Source organism: Syzygium oleosum, unplaced genomic scaffold (genome assembly GCF_021117445.2).
Source record: "Syzygium oleosum isolate NSW1041296 unplaced genomic scaffold, Sole_v2.1 Sole_v2.18, whole genome shotgun sequence".
Lineage (NCBI taxonomy): Eukaryota > Viridiplantae > Streptophyta > Magnoliopsida > Myrtales > Myrtaceae > Syzygium > Syzygium oleosum.
In genome coordinates this window covers 7,653,406-7,673,469 of record NW_026607502.1, presented here as the reverse complement: position 1 = coordinate 7,673,469, position 20,064 = coordinate 7,653,406, and the positions used below count along the sequence as shown (strand labels likewise).

General features: G+C 42.5%; 1 protein-coding gene and 1 pseudogene across 1 annotated transcript; both read left to right on the top strand.

Annotated features, from left to right (window-relative positions):
* Window positions 1-9,195: 9,195 nt before the first annotated feature.
* LOC115687120 (geraniol 8-hydroxylase-like) lies at window positions 9,196-12,155 on the top strand (annotated as a pseudogene).
* Window positions 12,156-13,234: 1,079 nt separating this feature from the next.
* LOC130140414 (tubulin beta-1 chain-like) lies at window positions 13,235-14,385 on the top strand. The gene has a single exon (XM_056319739.1). The coding sequence runs from the start codon at window positions 13,417-13,419 to the stop codon at window positions 14,098-14,100; it is 684 nt and encodes a 227-aa protein (XP_056175714.1). The 5' UTR covers window positions 13,235-13,416; the 3' UTR covers window positions 14,101-14,385.
* Window positions 14,386-20,064: the final 5,679 nt, after the last annotated feature.

Here is a 20,064-nt window from a genome sequence, read left to right as displayed (position 1 = left end):
ACTCCATTGGTAATTAACTTGGGTCATATAAACACCTGTTAGTAACATGACAAATTGACCCTATATGTTTTTATTTGTCTCGCCCCTAAACTGTAATTTGTCTATAGTTCGACATGAAAGCAGCTTAGATTTTCATGATGCGCTTATGTGACAACTGTTAGTTTGGTAATTTACTAACGCGGGCCAGATAATGGTAAATATGCAAAGCGAGATGCCTCAAAAAACCAATGACCTACATGGTGATTATGATCTGTCCCACTCTAGTATTCCATATACACGACATCATTTGAAAATGTTGTGTAACCTCATGGAGTGGGATGGTAAGGATTGGAACCTGAGCCTTGATGTACAGAAACAGCCTCTCCATTCAATTTCCGAATGCATTATCATTAGCAAGCACTTATGCGGTTTTGTAGGTTCTAGTTGTTTGATAGATCATGTTAGTTTAGATCATTGGCATTGATGCAGTATTTCTTGCGCAAATGGTGCATCAAGCGCCTTTTTGAACGGATTGCATACGAGCCCTGTCCTTCTGCTGGTGTTTTTCATGTGCTTGCAGTGAATCACATGAGAATGAGGAAGCTTTTACTGATAATAGAAGACTGACTGAAGAACATGAGTTCATGAAAATCGAATGGAGAAAATCTACTTTGCCTTTTAAAGTAACTGTCCAAATTCAGAGGTGTCGTCTTGATCTGCAGCAGGGGTTCTCCAACCATTCTCGATCACTGGTGATTTCCTATGCATTTGAGGTACATTTTCGAATTGTCTAAATCCAGGTCTTGATATGGACGGGATACTGATCAGCGACCGTCTGACCTACTGCAAGGGTAGGTCGTCTCACCAGACCAAAGCGGTTCAGATATGAGGTGAGGTATTGATTCCATATTCTATACAGTTGCCAGCATTTCTTCCTTTCCTCGAGACCTAGATAATTCCATGAATTGCATATTTACATAGAATGTCATGCGGTTGTTCATGTGTTAATTCATGGTTTAGTAGCAAGCTGCTAAAATTGCTGCAAGCATGGTAATTTGTGCCGAATTCACTCTTTTCTTTGATATATTTGCGACAAGTTACTGTTTTGTGCCTCAAAAGTTCATAGGAACGAGGTGCAATACCTACTACAAGTTCATTATCACCACCGGTTAACTACAAAATCACACTTCGTGCAAGGCTTTTGCAAAACCACAACCCTTTAGCTTTTTTCTTGCCCTGGGGAATTCAAAAGAATCACAAGAAGAACCTTTAATTACAAAATGTCATGGCAACGAAGCTCAGACCGTATTAGAGAGTTCACAATCAAATAACAGATGTTCACGGGATTCACAGCTCTGAGTGCACGAGAGAAAGGAAGTAGACACAGTTTATCCTACTACTCAATCTATTAAAATGTGGACCAACTATTCAGAGTAATTGTCGCGATCTACCCTCGGGTGGCACCACCTAGGGGTTCAGCTAATGGATTACTAAGTTTAAACTAAGTTTAAACTTAGCTCGGGCTCTTCCAGGCCCAAACCAATTCGCGACTTGGTTCAAGTTCTTAACATGTAAATCATTTTCATTTAGGAATCGCCACTAATCTATTTTTGGTGGGTAGATTAGAAATCCAAGTAAAGTATTCGGGGACTTGGTTATACTAGATTACTCTAACGCCTTTTCGGTACATTTTTTTTTTTTGGTATCCCGGGAACCCCCCGCATGGCCGACAGCCGACAGCCGAGGAGGTAAACCCGGGGTGACGCTAGCGCAGGACCCACCACCACGACGTCACGCTTAAGAATCCCTAACGCCAGCGCTGGGATTCGAACTCCTACCCTTCGTGGGGGGAGGGGAGCCCGAAGCCAGCGCAGCCGCTGAGGGCGGTGGTTCTTTTTCGGTACATTTTCTCTTTTATTTTCAGAAAAATATTTTGCAGGAAACTTGAATTGATTTTAACTTATCCACTAACATGCAAGAGGTGATCATGCGGGTGCGCAGTCAATGCAATTAACACTCAAATAACAAAGCAAACAAATTGCAAGAAAGTAAATAAATTGATCATACCAAAACAATCAAATATTTTTGGAATTTTATTTTATCTTGAAATGAAGTCTAATCTACATGACATGTGATTTCCTAACATGCAGACTATATGACATGCATATGATATTTTTGGTATTTTTATTAAAATTCGTAACAAATAAATGTCTTAATTTAAACAAGTGATTAAGTCTAAGAGAAGAATATAATCTATTCTAAGATATTTTTGGTATTTTCTTTTATGGAAACAATCAAGCAAAGGATAAGCACTCATCGCAAGATAATACTCACCAAATCCGCATGCATAATCCACGAAAATCTCAAATCAAAGATTACGATAATCTAAAAATTAACCCAACGTCTCGCGGATTAAATTAGATTAAGTTGAATTAATTAAAAAAATGATCCGATATCTTTACGGATCAAATTAGTAATTATATCGACTCCATCAATAGCCCTAATTGGATAATGCCTAATATCTCAATCAAATCAATTAGATAACAAAATCTATCCGGATTAAGCAATTAAATAATTTATATCAAATCAGATAAGATCGTTACCTAATTTGGATGCACGTAATCTTATTGGAATCGGACCGGATCACGGCATGCAGATGAGGCTCGGAAGATGGCTGGCGGTGTGCGGTGCTCGGCTCGATTCGATGGCCTGGCTCGTAGAGACTCGCAAACGACGGTGGTTGTGGGACTTGCAGCTACTAGCGATGGATCGACTCAGTGGTGTCTCAGCCAAAGCTCGCAGTGGCGCGGTGGTGTGGCGGTTCCGTAAAACCTACAAAGCAGAGTCTAAATTTGGTGAAGAAACGGAGTAACGCAACAGTGACCAGCAGGATTTCGTCGGGACTGGTAAGTTTGCTGGGACCGCTCGCGGAAGTTGCTGGAACTTAACGGTGAACGTCGGGCTCGTGGCGGATCTGGACAGCAGCTTTGCGGCTATGACACACCAAAGTGGCTGGAGTTGCCGGAATGTTGTGATGGGGGTTGTGACTTTCGGCAACGAAGTCCGAGAAAGGGAGTCTTCGCTTGTGGCCTTCGTTGACCTGCAGTAAGAGACTAGATTCTTCCCCTCTCTCTCTCTCTTCTCAATTGTGACTGTGTCTTCTCTATTGTCAAGAAGCCACCCACTGATCACGATTTTTTTTCTCTCTGTAAGGTGCTATCTCGGAATTGTGGCCGTATATTCAATGTGTGACGCTATGGCCGTGTGTTCTACTCTCTGTGGCCTCCTCCAAACATGAATGGACGTCCCTTTATATAGTACTAGGTTAAGATTAAAATTCCCAATTTTAAATTCTAAGAGATACACTTTATTGATATGAAATTTTTATTATCTCTTAGAATCCTGATAATATCAAATCAAATCGAACAATTATCTTTTAAGATTTAAATAATAATCAAGATTAATTGCTCAATTATCCAATGAGAAAATTTCAGCTTTTATAATACTCATGGGTTGGGCTGAATTTTCTCACACTATGGGCTTAGTCCAGTTAGCATAAATTAAGCTCGGAACCATTTAAGTCCGTCCATCACCGGTCCAATGCAAATGCAATTATATGAGCCTAACTACTAATGCAAATGATCATAATATCTATATGCAATTTAACTAATTTTTCTTTTATCTAGGGGCCGATGTCGATCTCTAATTTTTCTATGCAATGAATTACTAAATGGTGTGTCAAAATTTAGGTGTCAATAGTAATCATCTGAACAACGATCCAAACTTTGGCACCTTTGGACCGAATCAAACAAGCCTATGCCTATCAAGCTCAACAACCTTCCAGCCAGCGGCCAGACTGATATTACCACTAGCATAACCCGCTCCCACGTGTTTGTTCCTATCAAAATTGTATGTTTGAAATTCAAATGATCCTCTAGCTGAGTCAGGTCTTATTATATTGAGATTATATTTCTACAGTAGGATTTCCTCTAATTTAGTGATGGTGGTTTCTGGAACTGCAATGACGTACTTTTGGATGCAGTCATCCGCATATGATCGATGAACTCACCAAGCATTAAGCAACAGATTAGTTCATATAGTGAGGGTGACCTGACAGACAGTTTTACTCCCGAGCGGATTAGGGTCTGTTTAGTAACGTTTCTGTTTCTTTGTTTTTCTGTTCTATTATTTCCCGGAACAGAAAAAGAACAGAAATTCGTTTAGTAAAAAAAATCTACTTTTTTTGTTTTTGGAACAAAAAAGTGATCATGGAATAGATTTAGAACAGAAACAAGCAAAAAAAATCTACTTCTTTGTTTCTGGAACAAAAACAAGAAATGATTTTTTCTGGAATCCTCAAAAAATAAGAAACAATCCATCGACCGCAACTCGCTCACCACCGCCTCTCACTATCCTTTGCCGCCACCTACCGCCCGCCTTGTGCCGCCGCCCGCCGGCCGCCTCTTGTCGTCAACCACTGTCCTTCGCCGCTCGATGCTTGTCGCCACCCGCCACCAGCTGCCGTCCTCCACCACTAGCCGTCGTGCTCCATCGCCCGATGCCGGCCGCCACCCAGCGCTGGCCGCCTCCCCCCGCCAACCACACGACGCTGGCGATCACCCACCACCGGTCGCCGTCCTCCGCCATCGGCGACCACCCACCACCGATCGCCATCCTCCACCGCCAGCCATTGTGCTCCACCACCCGACGCCGGCCACCACCCAGCGCTGGCTGCCCTCGGCCGCCGGCCACCTCCCGCCCCTGGCCACTCGACGCCGACGGTCACCCACCATCGGCCGCCATCCTTCGCCACCGGCCTCCGTGCTCCATCGACCAACATTGGCCACCCTCCGCCGCCAGCCGCCCACCACCTGTCGCCATCCACCGCCACCAGCCATTGTGCTCCACCATTCAACGCCAGCCACCACCCGGCGCTGGTTGCCCTCGGCCGCCGGCCACCTCCCGCCCCTGGCCACCCGACGCTGGCGGTCACCCACCATTGGCCGCCATCCTTCGCCACCGGCCGCCGTGCTCCATCGACCGACGTTGGCCACCCTCCGCCACCAGCCACCTCCCGCCGCCGCCCCCCGCTGCCGTCACTGCCGCCCGACGCCACCGTGCTCTGCCACTGACCGCCGTGCTCCACTGCCTCCCACCGTCGGCCACCATCCTCTGCCATTGCCGACCATCGTCCTCCGCCCCCCATCGCCACCCGCCGTCCTCCGCCGGTAGCCCAGAAGGGAGAAACTTGTCAATGGAATAGAAATGGATCATTCGCGCCTTAAATGCATTTCTATTTTTTTTCTATTCCAGGAATAGAAATTTTGTGCAGTTATTAAACGCTATTTTTTGCTCAGAAACTATTCCAAGAAATAGAAATAGAAAAAGTTATTTCTGATCAAAAATTGTTTCTGGGAACAGAAACGTTGCTATGCAGACCCTTAGTTAGCGTAGGCTGGTTTGGACCCTTGAGCAAGAGATTTGATGGCTGAGCAGTTAGGTGTTTCCAACCAAGGCCTTAGTCCGATCTTTCCTCAAGAGAGAGGATTGGTTATGCTTGATTGAAGGCTTGATGGCTGAAGGACAGATGTATAGCCGAAAAGTGATCCCCGTCCCAAATCGGGTTCAGTAGAATTGCAGATAAGGAAAATCCGGAATTTGTTTTCTTTATTCATCTGCACCCAACGGCAGTAGAATGAATGAATACTCATCACGCCGAGCAGGCGTCATTCGAGTTTGCTTTGCTTAATATGAGGATATTTTTTGACAGTGAATGAGAAAGGAACAGAAAGAAGAGACTTATCAGGACTTTCTGCTGAAGAATATGAGCCACATTTTTTGTGATTTCATTACATATCTGAATATTGGTTTATTAGTTGTGCTTAGGTAGCTATTTGTTGACAATCTTTTAATGTACCCAAAATAGGTCAATGAATCTTTGCAGGCGGCAGCAATGGTGGCGGCTGACGAATAAAAAAACATATGAGAAGAGTCTACTTTGTTCCTTTTTGTCCGTGGTGCTTGGCTTCAATAGTGCATGTGATGTAGCTAGCAAGGATCACCTAGAGGGGGGTGAATAGGTGATCTTAAACAATTTTTATCTATTTAAGTGGAAATAATTGACCACAGTTGAGTCTAAATAAAATTCAAATTCAAAATAGTTTATATAGACAGTGCTCTTGATGTGCAGTATATAAAGTAAGAGATAAGGGATAGAAAAACTGCACACAAGTTTATAGTGGTTCGGCTTATAGCAAGCCTACGTCCACTCTCCCACGCTGACAGCCTACTCGCTAGATTTCACTATGTAATCAAGAGGAATTACAGATTCTGAGTGACAGCACTCTTGTGTATGATAGGACTCTCTATCTCACACAATCACTCTTACAAAGTGTCCCTCAAGATCTTAATGTTTAGCTCAAGAAAGACAAGAAACAGGATCGGAGTATGCTCAGACTTTGGACTTATTGATTCTTGATTTCGTACTCCCTTTTGCTTCTCGTAGGTCTCCTTTTATACTCCTCCACTACCAAACTAGCCGTTGGACAGTCTTCAAAGAATCATCTTCCAATCTTCATCTTGGACAGATTTGTATAAAATGAATTGAGTAGCCGTTGGTTGACAAAATCTGAATCCCGCTAATTCTGATCGCCCATACAATCAGAATCTTGGTTTTCATAAGTAGAGCTTTATCCGTTGTAATGCATACTTATCATAATGTTTGATTGTCAATCAATTAGACTGAGATTGAGTCAATCAAAACCTTCCTTTTGTGAAATCCATGCCAAATCACTAGCTGTTGTGATTCTTTCTGAATGAGTTTTGCTTCTGTGTCTAAAAAACTTCAGCGTCTGAGAAATTTCAGCATCTGCGTCTGCATAATTACTGCGTCCGAAGAATTTCTAATTCAGAACCTGAGTCAGCGTAGGTCTTTAGTAAAATCTGAATATTTCATAATTAGAGTCTGAATGACTTTTATGGTAAAGTCTGAATATCTTATATCTGAGTCTGAACTTTTAGTTCTGAAAACTTATAAAGTCTGATATTTCCTTCTCAACTTCTAGAATATATTAACCTGGAATGGAATGCATGTCAGATTCACAAGATAAACAACGAGAGTTTTGTCAGCTTCAAAATTTATTAGGAGTTTTCCTCAACATCATGTTCATAACAACCAGTCAATGTCCTGCGCAGTGAGGAGCAATCCATTGCATTGGTCCCTCTTTGATTCCGTTAAAACGGAGAAAGAAACAAATCTCATATAGTGAGGGTGACCTGACAGAACAGTTTTACTTCTGAGCGGATTAGTTAGTGTTGGCTGGGCTGGACCCTTGAGCAAGAGATTTGATGGCAGAGCAGTTAGGTATTTACAACCAAGGCCTGAGTCCGATCTCTCCTCAAGAGAGAGGAATGGTTATGCTTGATTGAAGGCTCGAAGGCTGAAGAACAGATGTACAGCCGATAAGGGACCCCATCCCAAATCGGGTTCAGTAGAAATGCAGATCTTACTAAGGAGGATCCGGAACTTGTTTTCTTCATTCATCTGCACCCAACACCAGTAGAATGAATACTCATCACGCCGAGCACACGTCATTCGAGTTTCCTTTGCTTAATATGAGGATTTTTTTGGACAATGAATGAGAAAAGGAACAGAAAGAAGAGACTCGTCAGGACTTTCTGCTGAAGAACATGATCCACATTTTTTGTGATTTAGTTACATATCTGTATATTAGTTTATTAGTTGTGCTTAGGTAGCTATTAGTTGATAATCTTTTGATGTACCCAAAAGAGGCCAATGAATCTTTGCAGGCGGCAGCAATGGTAGTGGGCGGCTGACGAATAAAACAAATTAGCTCCTACTTGCCAGGAAAAAAAACATATGAGAAGAGTCTACTCTGTTCCTTTTTGTCCGCGGTGCTTGGCTTCAATAGTGCATGTTCATAACAACCAATCAATGTCATGTGCAAGTGGGGAGCAATCCATTGCATCGGTCCCCCTTTCACTCTGTAAAAACGGAGAAAGAAACAAATGCCATCAACCACCGAGACTATCAGCATCATATCTATTCCCCCACTTCTTTTAGGCCAAGCTTTCAAAATCCTGAAAATGTATAGATATCATATGAGAATTAAATGAGCATGTGTTATAAGAAAGAGTTAGTATTTGAAGGTTTGAATACTTGCTGTGATCTGTCCGTGAGAACAACCTTGGGCTGGGTTCACTCTAATGTGGAGGAAGCCCAGTAAAATGCAAGTCCGAAGGTTTGAGTGCATATGATGATTCATGTGGAGAAAGTAATGGGAGGTTATATTTGGCCTAAATAAATAGGGTTTCTCTTTATTTATGTGGTAGCGGCAAAGAATGATTAGCAAGAGGGAAAGAGAGGCAAAAAATCTGGAAAGACGGTGCTGTCTGGTTTTCATCAAGCTGACAATTAGAGGTCGATCCGCGGTCTGCAGCGTACTTGTGATACATTGTTCTAGAATCTAATTGGTTTGATTTTCATTTGGATCTCCCTTCATCAGGTTTTTCGTGGGTAGAACCGAACCTGTGTTATAGTGAGATTTCATGTGTTTTGCCAAGAATAGTGTTCTTGATATCGTTGCTACTATATACCTCTAGTATTAACTAGATAAGAACTTTGTTCACCTTATTTTTGTTGATTGTGAAGATTTCGGATGGACTCCGGTCGCGTGGAGATTTTCCACGTAAAAACTACCTTGTATTTGTGGATGTTTGATATTTATATTTTGGCAGATATATTGCTCTATTGTGTTGTTTTATATTAGGATTGCACAAGAGAGGAGATTGTTTTGTTCCGTTACGCTAATTTGATATTTGTGGGTGCTTGATATTTATATTTTTGGCAAATACATTGTATTTCAACAAAGTGATATCATAGCAAGTACCTTGCTCGATTTTCCAATCCTGTGTTAAACGATGAAAACAAATACGAGTACAATGGTTACGTCAAATGGTTGGACCCAAGACCCAAAGCCTCCAAAATAATGCAGGAGGAATCAACTTTGATGTCAATCCGTCTAGACAAGTAATAATTTATCCATGAGAAATTAAGCTTCCACCGTAGATCGATCGCAGCGAGAATAAAAAGGATGACAATTTGTCCACGATTCTCCAGAAATGGACCCGATGGTGACGTGAAGAGAAAAAAGAAGGTGAGGGCCTCGAGGAAAAGAGAAAATATTGCTCTAGAAAAGAAAAATGAAAGAAATGCAGGAGGACCACCTCAATGGCCTCCATATAATAGAAGAAATAGAGGAACATGCACCTTTGTACATTCAGAAGGAGGCGAGCCTCGTAAGTCATAAGCAGAGAGAGATGGATTTCTTGGCCTTGATCTTTTGCCTTTCCTCCTCTGGGGCTTGTTCCAGGGTCTCTCTTTGATTGCAAAGAGAGGCAAGAGGTATCCCTCCAACCTCCCGCCCGGCCCCCGCCCTCTTCCGGTCATCGGCAACCTTCTCGAACTCGGAAACCTTCCCCACAAGTCTCTTGCCAAGCTCGCTCGCACTTACGGCCCCATAATCAAACTTCAGCTCGGCTTTGTAACGACGGTTGTGATTGTTGCGAAATTCAAATTGGCATTAGTATAAAAATCACAAACAATACAGAATCGCAAATAAACGAAATTGCAATAACAAAGTTGGAATCGATACAAATGAATACCGAGGCCTGTGTTTGACACAGTTTCCTTAAAACAGATTCGTTCCCTTCAGGACGCGTCCGAGGTTTCGTGAACGTCTGTCTCCCAGGATACAACGGTTGACTGCTAAGAAGTAATCAGGACTTCAAAGCTTCCGGCGAACTTGAACAAATTGCGGAACTGAACACTATCGAAAACCGTGCAAATGCAGAGAATATAAAACAGAGGAAGAATGATTTCGATAAAATAGAACGCAGGGGAGAGCATTTCGGGAATAATAACGGCCGATTAAATCTGTCGTTACAAAATCAATACGAATAACGGACAATTAAATCTGCCGTTATAAAATCAATACGAATAACGGACGATTAAATCTGCCGTTATAAAATCAATACGAATAACGGACGATTAATTCTGCCGTTATAAAATCCGCACGTTACGAAATTCGTAACAGTTTGAGTTGAAAAAAAAATTAAATCAGAAGGCAAAATTGGGCTCGTCGTGAGGCCCACTTTTCAGTCCTGCAATCGTGTACGCGCGCCCAAGTTTCAACTTGTCGGGCGTCGGATTTTCACCCACCCTGCGCCTGCGCGCGAGGCAGAGAGTTTGTGCTATGATAGTTACCACTTCAAATAAGTGTAACTGTATATAAAGCACTCCATAGCCTTCTTTCTTTTCCGATGTGGGAATAGTATTTTTCACTTCCCACTTCCAACTCAAGGGTGTTCTTTGAGCATCAATTTCTCATTCATTCACCCATCAATTTATCCCATATTTCCAGCAGTGATCTCTTCCCCGACGCTCGCCAGAGAGATCCTCCAAAGCCATGATGCTGTCTTCGCTAATCGCACGATTCCCGACACCATCACGGCCCATGACCACCACCAGCTCGGCTTGCCTTGGATGCCCGTTTCGCCTCTCTTCCGAAACCTGAGGAAAATATACAACTCACACCTTTTATCCAGTAAGAAACTTGATTCCAACCGGCATCTTCGCAGCAAGAAAGTGCAAGAGCTCGTCGCTTATGTTGGAAAATGTGCACACAACGGTGACGTTGTTGATATTGGTGAGGCAGCTTTAGGACTACTGTTAACTCTCTGTCTAACACGGTTTTCTCTTTGGACATGACGGACCCTTCAACTTCTGCCAAGGAGTTGAAGGAGGTCATGTGGCAAATCATGGCCGAGGTTGGAAAGCCAAACATTGCAGATTACTTTCCTGTCCTCAAGAAGATTGACCCCCAGGGTTCGAAGCAGCGCACCGAGTTGCATTTCAGTAAGATGTTAGATATCTTCGATGGGCTGATCAAGCAAAGGTTGCAGCTGAGAACGCAGCCTGGTGCCACCACAAGCAACGATGTTTTGGATGCTCTTCTTGATGTTGTGGAAGACCTGGACATCTCTCTGGTCAAGCATCTGTTTCTGGTAAGCTGTCCTGATATTCATGGATGCTTCTCTACGTTATTTTCTGATTAGTCAAACGATCTATTTTATTTAGTGTATATCGTATAGTTTCGTATAGTTTATTGTGTTATTAGATAGCAATAAAAAAGAAATCTAAAAACCATACTGAAGCAAACAGGTTGCTTCAATTTTGTTTTAGCTGTTAAGGACAATTACAAATTCGATTTCACTTCAGTTGGAGCTTATACTGAACTTAGGTTGGCCTCTTTTTCCCCACAAAATCAATCTCAATCAACCCTTCATAAGTACTTGTCATGCTCTTATGTCTCCTGCTATGATGACAACAGGACTTTTTTGTTGCTGGTAGCGAAACCGCTTCGAGTACTCTGGAGTGGGCGATGGGGGAACTACTTCGCAACCCGGAGAAGCTATCAAGAGCCCAAACCGAGCTCCATCTCCTCATTGGAAAAGGCAAGCAGATAAAAGAAGCCGATATATCTCGCTTACCCTATTTACAAGCTACCGTAAAAGAAACTTTGCGAATGCACCCGCCAGTTCCACTCCTTCTGCCTCGCAAAGCCGAAGCCGATGCACAAATAGATGGTTTCACTATTCCAAAAGGTGCACAAGTGCTTATTAATGCATGGGCTATAGGAAGAGACCCTGCCATTTGGGCCAGTCCAAATGAGTTCATGCCAGAGAGATTTCTAGGATCTGACATAGATCTGAGGGGACAAAACTTCGAGCTCATACCGTTTGGTGGCGGCAGGCGGATTTGTCCGGGATTGCCACTGGCCATGAGAATGTTACATCTGATGCTGGGTTCACTCATTAACGCATTCAACTGGAGGCTCGAAGATGGTGTCACACCAGAGAAGATGAACATGGAAGACAAGTTCGGGATAACCGTGCAACGGGCTCAACCCGTGAAAGCAGTGGCTGTACCAGTGTAACTCAAGTGAAGGTTTTATGTTTTAACACGTGCTACGTGACCATTACTTTAAAGAAATTGTGAGACCACTCATCTCGACACATTTCCATTGTATGATTGGTTCTTTGCATGAAACCATCACCGTTCAATGGAATGAATCTATATCGTATTCCTGGTTATATTCTCTAATTTTGGGGTCGATGCTACACTCCATTGTTAAGTAACTTGTGTAATTTAAACTCTTTGCAACTAGTTTGATGAGTAAATAGAATTTGTACATTTGTAATTGATTAGCTTTGCAATTAAGGAAGACTAGTTTGTTGCTGAAGAGATTGGAGAGTGAAAAGAACTTGCAGAAGATGGCAAATTGTCCCTACATCATTTTTCTTTCTCTTCCTTTGTCCCATTTGCCATCTGACCATCCATCACTAATCTTGATTTGTGTACTATTCATTCAACACATTGAAATAGTTTCCACTTTTGAGGACTGGAATCTCTATAACCCGAATAAGTGACCCTAGTCCATGATCAAGGAAGAGAAAATATTCAGTGGTTAGCAACCACCAGGTCATCCGCCTACGTGGCGCGTGTGAGCTTAGTTGGCTCCACTCAGCGAGAGACACGTGGCGTCTGAGTTGGACTTCCTGAAAAATTTAAAAAGGCATTCTTTTCTCTTTGTGGGATAGAGCTGAAAATTAAAATCCCGCCTAAAACACCCCCCCTCTCTCTCTCTCCTCTTTTCAATTTCCAAGGCCTTCTTTACCTGCTCTCCTAGAGAAGAACAAATAAAACACTCTCTCTCTCTTTCTCCACCACCTCCGCCTTTGTCTCCGCCTCTCCCAAGAGCCCCGCCGGTCCCTCCGAGCTCAGATCTGCGCCCAAGTGGGAGAGCCCCGCGTCGCTTCGAGCTCATAGCTGTGCCTGGCACGTCGCCTCCCCCAAGAGCCCCTCCGTCACAGTTGCTGGATCCCGAGCCCCTCCGCCTCCGGAGCCCCATTGGCGGCTACGATGTACGATTCATCGGCTAGCTCCTCTCTCTCCCTCTCTTTCTCACGCACCAAATTCCCGACGGTTGCCGATGCGACGATCAAGCAAAAGGTCTCCACTCGCGTCGGTTTGGGGAACCCTAGCGACGTCTACCTACGGCCGCGCCATCTCTCTCAACCTTTGCAACTTCTGGGCCTCCGTTTGATTGCATACCTCCGACGAGCTCGTCATCATGTGGTAAGGTTCGTCCCAATGTGTTTGCGATCTAGGTTTTGGTTTGATTCTTTTGCAATGGCGTCTATTAACGCTGAGAAGTTGTGTGGATTCCTATTTCACTGTGATTGAGTCATGAATCTAGCTTCACTTTACTTTGTCACGATCTTGGTTTTGTTTCGATTCTCTTGCTCGTGCTTTGTTTTTGGAAGTGTGGTTGGAAGTTGAGCTCTGTTGAGTTGATGATTAATGGGAGAACAACATTGTGTATCCAGTCTCGCAAGCAACAGAACAATTTTCAGCTCAATCAGTTTATCTTCACTGAGGTTGAATCTATAGTTCTTTTGATCGGATTTACTTTGTCGCAAGCAATGAAAAAGTCCTTATTTTTAACTGTCCATCTTGTTGCTGAGGTGAGAAGAATGGAACAAAATATATCTGAGTTTCTCACACAACAGATGTGGGATTCCAAGAACATGATGTGCGCTGCTGACCCAAGGCACGGTCGCTACCTTACTGCGTCGGCCATGTTCAGGGGCAAGATGAGTACCAAGGAGGTCGATGAGCAAATGATAAATGTGCAGAACAAGAACTCCTCCTACTTTGTGGAGTGGATTCCGAATAATGTGAAGTCCAGCGTGTGCGACATTCCTCCCAAGGGGCTTTCCATGGCTTCCACATTCATTGGGAATTCAACTTCCGTCCAGGAAATGTTTAGGACGGTGAGCGAGCAGTTCACTGCCATGTTCAGGAGAAAGGCTTTCTTGAACTGGTATACCGGTGAAGGAATGGACGAAATGGAATTCACCAAGGCGGAGAGCAACATGTATGATCTCGTGTCTGAGTATCAGCAATATCAAGATGCAACTGCCGACGAGGAAGGTGATTATGAAGATGAGGAGGAGGAAATACCAGATGACATGTGAGAGTTAGCAGCGGAAGTGTAATGGATGCATGAGTGTTCATTATTGCGTTATTACGTGTTTGCCATAGTATCAACGGGCTATTGGACCGGTAGGGAAAAGAATTTGCCAATATCATTTTGGAATGTCTAGGGTCGGGTGGTGTTCGCGATATCCTTTTTCCTTGTTGTTGGTTCCAAATGTGTTGTCCTTTTTCTCTCATGCTACAGATAACAACATTTCATGTGAATCTATCATATGTTCATCTGCTATCTCCATTTTTTTCATCTCCATGGAATTTTAGTGGTTTTTTTTAACAACCGTTAGCTTCATAAGATAAAGTGGTAGTCTCCCTTTATGTAATCGAATTTAAGGAGCTGAATTCTAAGCATATCTAGTTTGTTTTAGTGACCCATTTCTTATGGTCACAGAAGCAATTGAGTATTACATGGTCTAAAGTAAATGCAATACGGGGAAGAAACTATGTTCGCATCCACATGGCTCAAAAAATTGAGGTACTGATTGATGACAAGTTGCAATGTACAATGTTTTACAAAGAATTCATCAACATCACCTCCTAAACTACAACTCTAATGATCAATACTCAGTTGTCTTATATTGTCTACATGTAAGAGGATGACTATGAACGCGACTCTTGCTTGATCCCAAGTCCAGAAACATCGATTTCTTCGCGGCAAAATTGTTGGCACGGGGCTTTTGGTCTTCAGACGCATGAGACCCAGCTCAACGAAATCACCCTCCACCAACTACCTTTTGCAATTTTGGCGCGCGAAGCCTTATGACTTGTTGCCATCTTTGGGAGATCACACGGATCCAATTCTTGCACCATCCGCCACCTCTTGTCTGTCGAGAAGGAATCATAGAGATATGGCCTGCTATGCGTTAGGTTTATGAAACAACAGCTGTCTATACTACGAAATCAATCAACTAACCCGTTTCTGCTCTTTGATAAAGTTCTTGCATCTTCCTCTTGGTGGCTTGATACTTCATGTCCGCCACAACTTCATCCCAGCCCTTGATCCTCTGATTGAAACCAAATGAACAAGTCAGTACTTTTAATTGGAAGGATACCGGGCATATTAAATTTGGCTTTTCTACTTACCTCAAACTTCATAGTGGGCTTCACAATGCTCTTGTGCTGATTCACATTCAGCCTCCGGTTCCTGTTAACAATTGGACCGGCCTCATTGACTTGTCCCCGTTTCCTGATGTTCTGGTTCTTGACGGAAGATGTTGTTCCGCCTCCGACTTTGTGAGGATCTACAAAAAGAATTCAAGCACACAGTAAAGAAAACTCATCATATGGAGGACTCAAGAAAAAGAACAAGAATGTTTGTGCAGTAAATTAATACCAGCAACATCCTCTGTGCCGCGGCAAAAATCTTCCACCAAAGCCTTCCATCCCCTGCAATAAAAAGAATCTGAGTGTGCGAGCAGGACCAAATTGTACGAAATGAACTTATTCTATAATATAATCCAGACACAATACAAAAAGAACGTATCGCTCCATACATAGTAATGTCGTGGGTGAGTTGAGCAACCTCAGTGAAGATAAACTGGACACACAATGTTGTTCTCACATTAATCATCAACTCAACAGAGCTCAACTTCCAACCACACTTCCAAAAACAAAGCACGAGCAAGAGAATCGAAACAAAACCGAGATCGCGACAAAGTAAAATGAAACTAGATTCATGATGCAATCACGGTGAAATAGGAATCTACACAACTTCTTAGCATTAATAGACGCCATTGCAGAAGAATCAAATGAAAACCTATGATGACGAGCTCGTCGGAGGGATGCAATCGAACGGAGGCCCAGAAGTAGCCGAGGTTGAGAGAGATGACGCATCCGTAGGTAGACGTCGTTAGGGTTCCCCAAACCGACGTGAGCGGAGACCTTGTGCTCGATCATTGCGTCAGCAACCGCCAGGAATTTGGTGAGAGAGAGAGAGAGAGAGAGAGAGAGAGAGAGGAGCCAGCTGATGAATCATACATCGTAGCCGCCGATGGGGCTCCAGAGGCAGAGGCGGAGGGGCTTGGGATCCAGCAGCCACGACGGAGGGGCTCTTAGGGGAGGCGACGTGCCAAGCGCAGATCTGAGCTCGGAGCGACGTGGGGCTCTCCCTCTTGGGCGCAGATCTGAGCTCGGAGCGACGCGGGGCTCTCCCTCTTGGGTGCAGATCTAAGCGCGGAGCGACTGGCGGGGATCTTGGGAGAGGCGGAGGCAAAGGCGGAGGTGGTGGAAAAAGAGAGAGAGTGTTTTGGCTGTTCTTCCCTAGGAGAGCAGGTAAAGAACGCCTTGGAAATTGAAAAGAGGAGAGAGAGAGAGAGAGAGAGAGAGGCTGTTTTAGGCGGGATTTTAATTTTCAGCTCTGTCCCACAGAGAGAAAAGAAAGCCTTTTTTTAAATTTTTCAGCAAGTCCAACTCAGACGCCACATGTCTCCCATTGAGTAGAGCCAATTAAGCTCGCGCGCACCACGTAGGCGATGACCTGGTAGTTGCTAACCATTGAATATTTTCTCATGATCAAGAGTCATGATGGACTCGGGCTGGGTCCAGGCAAGTTCTTGTCTTGTAATAAAAACAAACTGCTTTCCTCGTTGACATGCACAGTTTCAAAAAGTTATGTACCAGGATTGTGCAAGAATACTTTTTGTTGTGATTAGATCTATCCACTGCGGTCGAATGAATCTGTACAAATTCTTTTTATTGATTTCTAGTGTGAGACAATTACGCAAGCAATCTGTACAAGTCGTTTGGGGTAGCATTATGCGTTACTAACGTGAGCTATGGAAAAACTTCATCCTTCGCACTTCAGTGTGTTCATGGAAGAGTGCATTACATGTACGCACAATTATGTATCTAACCTACCTATACGTATTCATAGTGTCCGCATACTTATCTAACACTACATGCCGCATTTTTCTATATTTCTAGTCAACACCGTCCTTGATTCTATAGTAATGCAGTTTATCTCTTTACACATACATTTCCATGAAATACACAAGGAAGAACTCCCATCTGATTGGCCCATTCATGCCTTGGCGATATGAGCCGTTAAGATTACTTACAGAAGCTTTGGGCCATGGACGAGAAAACGCAAGTTTTGACCTACAGAAGCTCGTCTCATTTCGTCACTTGTTCGGGACGTCTGCCACTTGATTTTGGGACCCTGTAATGTGTGCTCGTGCACCTCCAAACAGTTTCGCTTGCTCCGTGTTATCCTATGATCCAATCTCAAGTCGATTCCAAATCAAGTTGGGTCTAGTTCCAGTCGTATTCGACACTTCTTTTAATCACCCACATTTGAAATTGTCCTATGTGAAAATTCCCAATAACTCAGATGACGCAAACCCTAGATATTTTTCCTCTCTCTCAACAAGTTGGATATGGCTTGGTCTCCATCGCTGGCACCGGCATCCACAGAGCTATCGGCTCTTGTTTTCTAGTATACTTAAATCATATGTTTGTCCACATTCCTGTTTTTTTTTTTTTTTCGAATGAAAATTTTATTCATTTTTCATAATCAAACATGAGAGGAATATAGAATACTTTTAAACAAAGATAATCTTAAAAGAGCTGCAAAACAAAACAAAATCTAGGGCACACGTCAAGATCTTCCCCTCCAAAAACTGTGGAGTGCAGTGTGCGCCTAGGTTCAGCGTCTTCAACAACATCGCCATACGGAGACATCAACAACAGTATGTTGAATCACCACAGATCGAACACCTAAGAAACTCTCAAATCTAGATTTAGATTGAGAGAGAAAAGCTCCCAGAGTTATATCTATACCTAATAGGAGAGGAAAGCTTTTGTTGAATCTTGGAGAAATCATAAAACCACATTCTGGGCATCTTACTGGTTGGACTGGTGACAAAGTTCTCACAAAATTTTCAACTATAAGCAAATTTATTCACCATGACAAGCTAAGAAAAGCAACGAAAACGAGTGAAAGAAGACACTAAACGAGGCAACAGAAAAGAATACGAAATCAAGGTTTAGAAAAGAAAAGATAGAGCAAAGCAGGCTCTCAGCTTCAGAAATTGAAGTCAAAAGCTTGGAGGTGAAGTTTTTTTTAAGGAGAGATTTTTTGGGAGAGATTAGGGTTTGCTGGCTTATCCATCTTCCCGGAACCAATATATCCCCACATCCCAGTTGTTTGTACCAAAATGAAGATTTGGATTTATTTCACATTGTCACTATTCTCATTTACACATCAGCAAAAACAAAAGGATATATATCATGCCCGTTTGATTTAGACTGGAAGCCACCACCCAAGTCATATTACTCATGGCCAAATTTTCAGGTCACCATCAGAAGGGCAAAAGACAAAGTGAGCCGCCAGAGATCCAATGAGAATCCAACAATTTCGGTGCATTTATACAAATTTTTTTAACTCCATAACTTATCCTCACGACAAGAAGACAATGCTAATGGACACAGCAAATATGTTGAATTATTGACAATTTTTTATGGCTAAAGATTGAATTATTGACAATTGCCACAACGCCGTGCGACGCATGGGACGTACTTGACTATTAGTTTTCTAAATTCTTTAATTAATGTTCAGTTTGTTAGTCCACTTTAAATCCTGGTCATGTCATTATGCAACATTAAAATCATCTCGCAAGATGACTTCCATCAATAATAATCTTGCTCCTGACAAAATCATCAACATTGAAGTTTATGTGTTAGTATTTAGTTGTACTTTGTTTAAATCTTGCGGATGGCCATGGAAGTATTAGTCATAAGATACAGATTTTCTCTTCTTCCTTCTTTGTCCTACATATATTTATATGTCTTGTTTTATTTGCATATAGATTCATATACGTGTTTCCCAGAAGTTGCCACATGCGAATTATCTCACGATGGGTGGAATTATAACAGTGCGTCCAGATGCAAAATATATTCACATGTTAAAGCCCCTTGAAACATAATTGTAGCTTTACCCAAGAACATCCTTATTGTATCCATGTTCTAGTTGTTGATGCTTAAAACTATAGACTCACTTTACCTAAAGAGAACTTGCACTTTAGAAATATTTTCACACTATCGTGAACTTTAGAAACTTTCATATTAGAACCCTAATTTTTTTAATTCAGTTTCATTCCAAAGTAACCGCTCGATTATTAAGTTGTTAATATCTCAAGTGAAGATAGTATGTTCTCATACTAGGTTCCCCGTTTGGATCCCCACAATCTCAACTGCTAACATTTAGTTATAATTTTAAAAATAAATTACATTTATTTGAATCAATGGTTGAAACGAGGAAATAAATGATGTTTTTCCTAATGCGATGGTGGCTAAGGGTCTTTTTCATCTGATAGTTTGTAGCCCAACAATTATAATGTCAAGCCAATCACGACGGCAGCTCACCTATCGACAAGTATGCATCAGCGATGGTTTATGGTAAGATGCCCCTAGAAATTTGTCGCCTGAAGTAAGTTTTCTCGTGCCGGAGACAACAGAGTTTGTAACATGGGGTTTAATTTCTCAACCCTAGCTATCTGGCAAAGGTCCACCCGTCTCCCATTACACAAATTTGGAAGGTAAAGCTTATAAACCCTTCAAATATCATCCGGATACAGAAATCTGAAATTCGAATTATTATACTCTCTGTGGTGACAATTGAAGTCTTTCTATCAAATTTGGATGAAACCGACCATCGTCGTATCGTGCACATCTGTACAAACTCGAATCTATTGAAAATCTTATGGGAAGTAATGAGTGGCATCGATTATTGACGTATGACGTCTACGTTTACAAAATTTTAAAAGGAAATTACACTTTCCGACGTACCTCAGAACTTCTTTACTTTTAGTCTCTGCATTTTTATTTTTCGTGACAAGACTATTCCGGATATTAGTGCTCAGAATAATTTAAGTACTTATATCACATCTCCATCCTATTTCTAAAGGCAAATCCACTCCAATCGCAGAAAATTGAGGTGTCTACTAGTACAA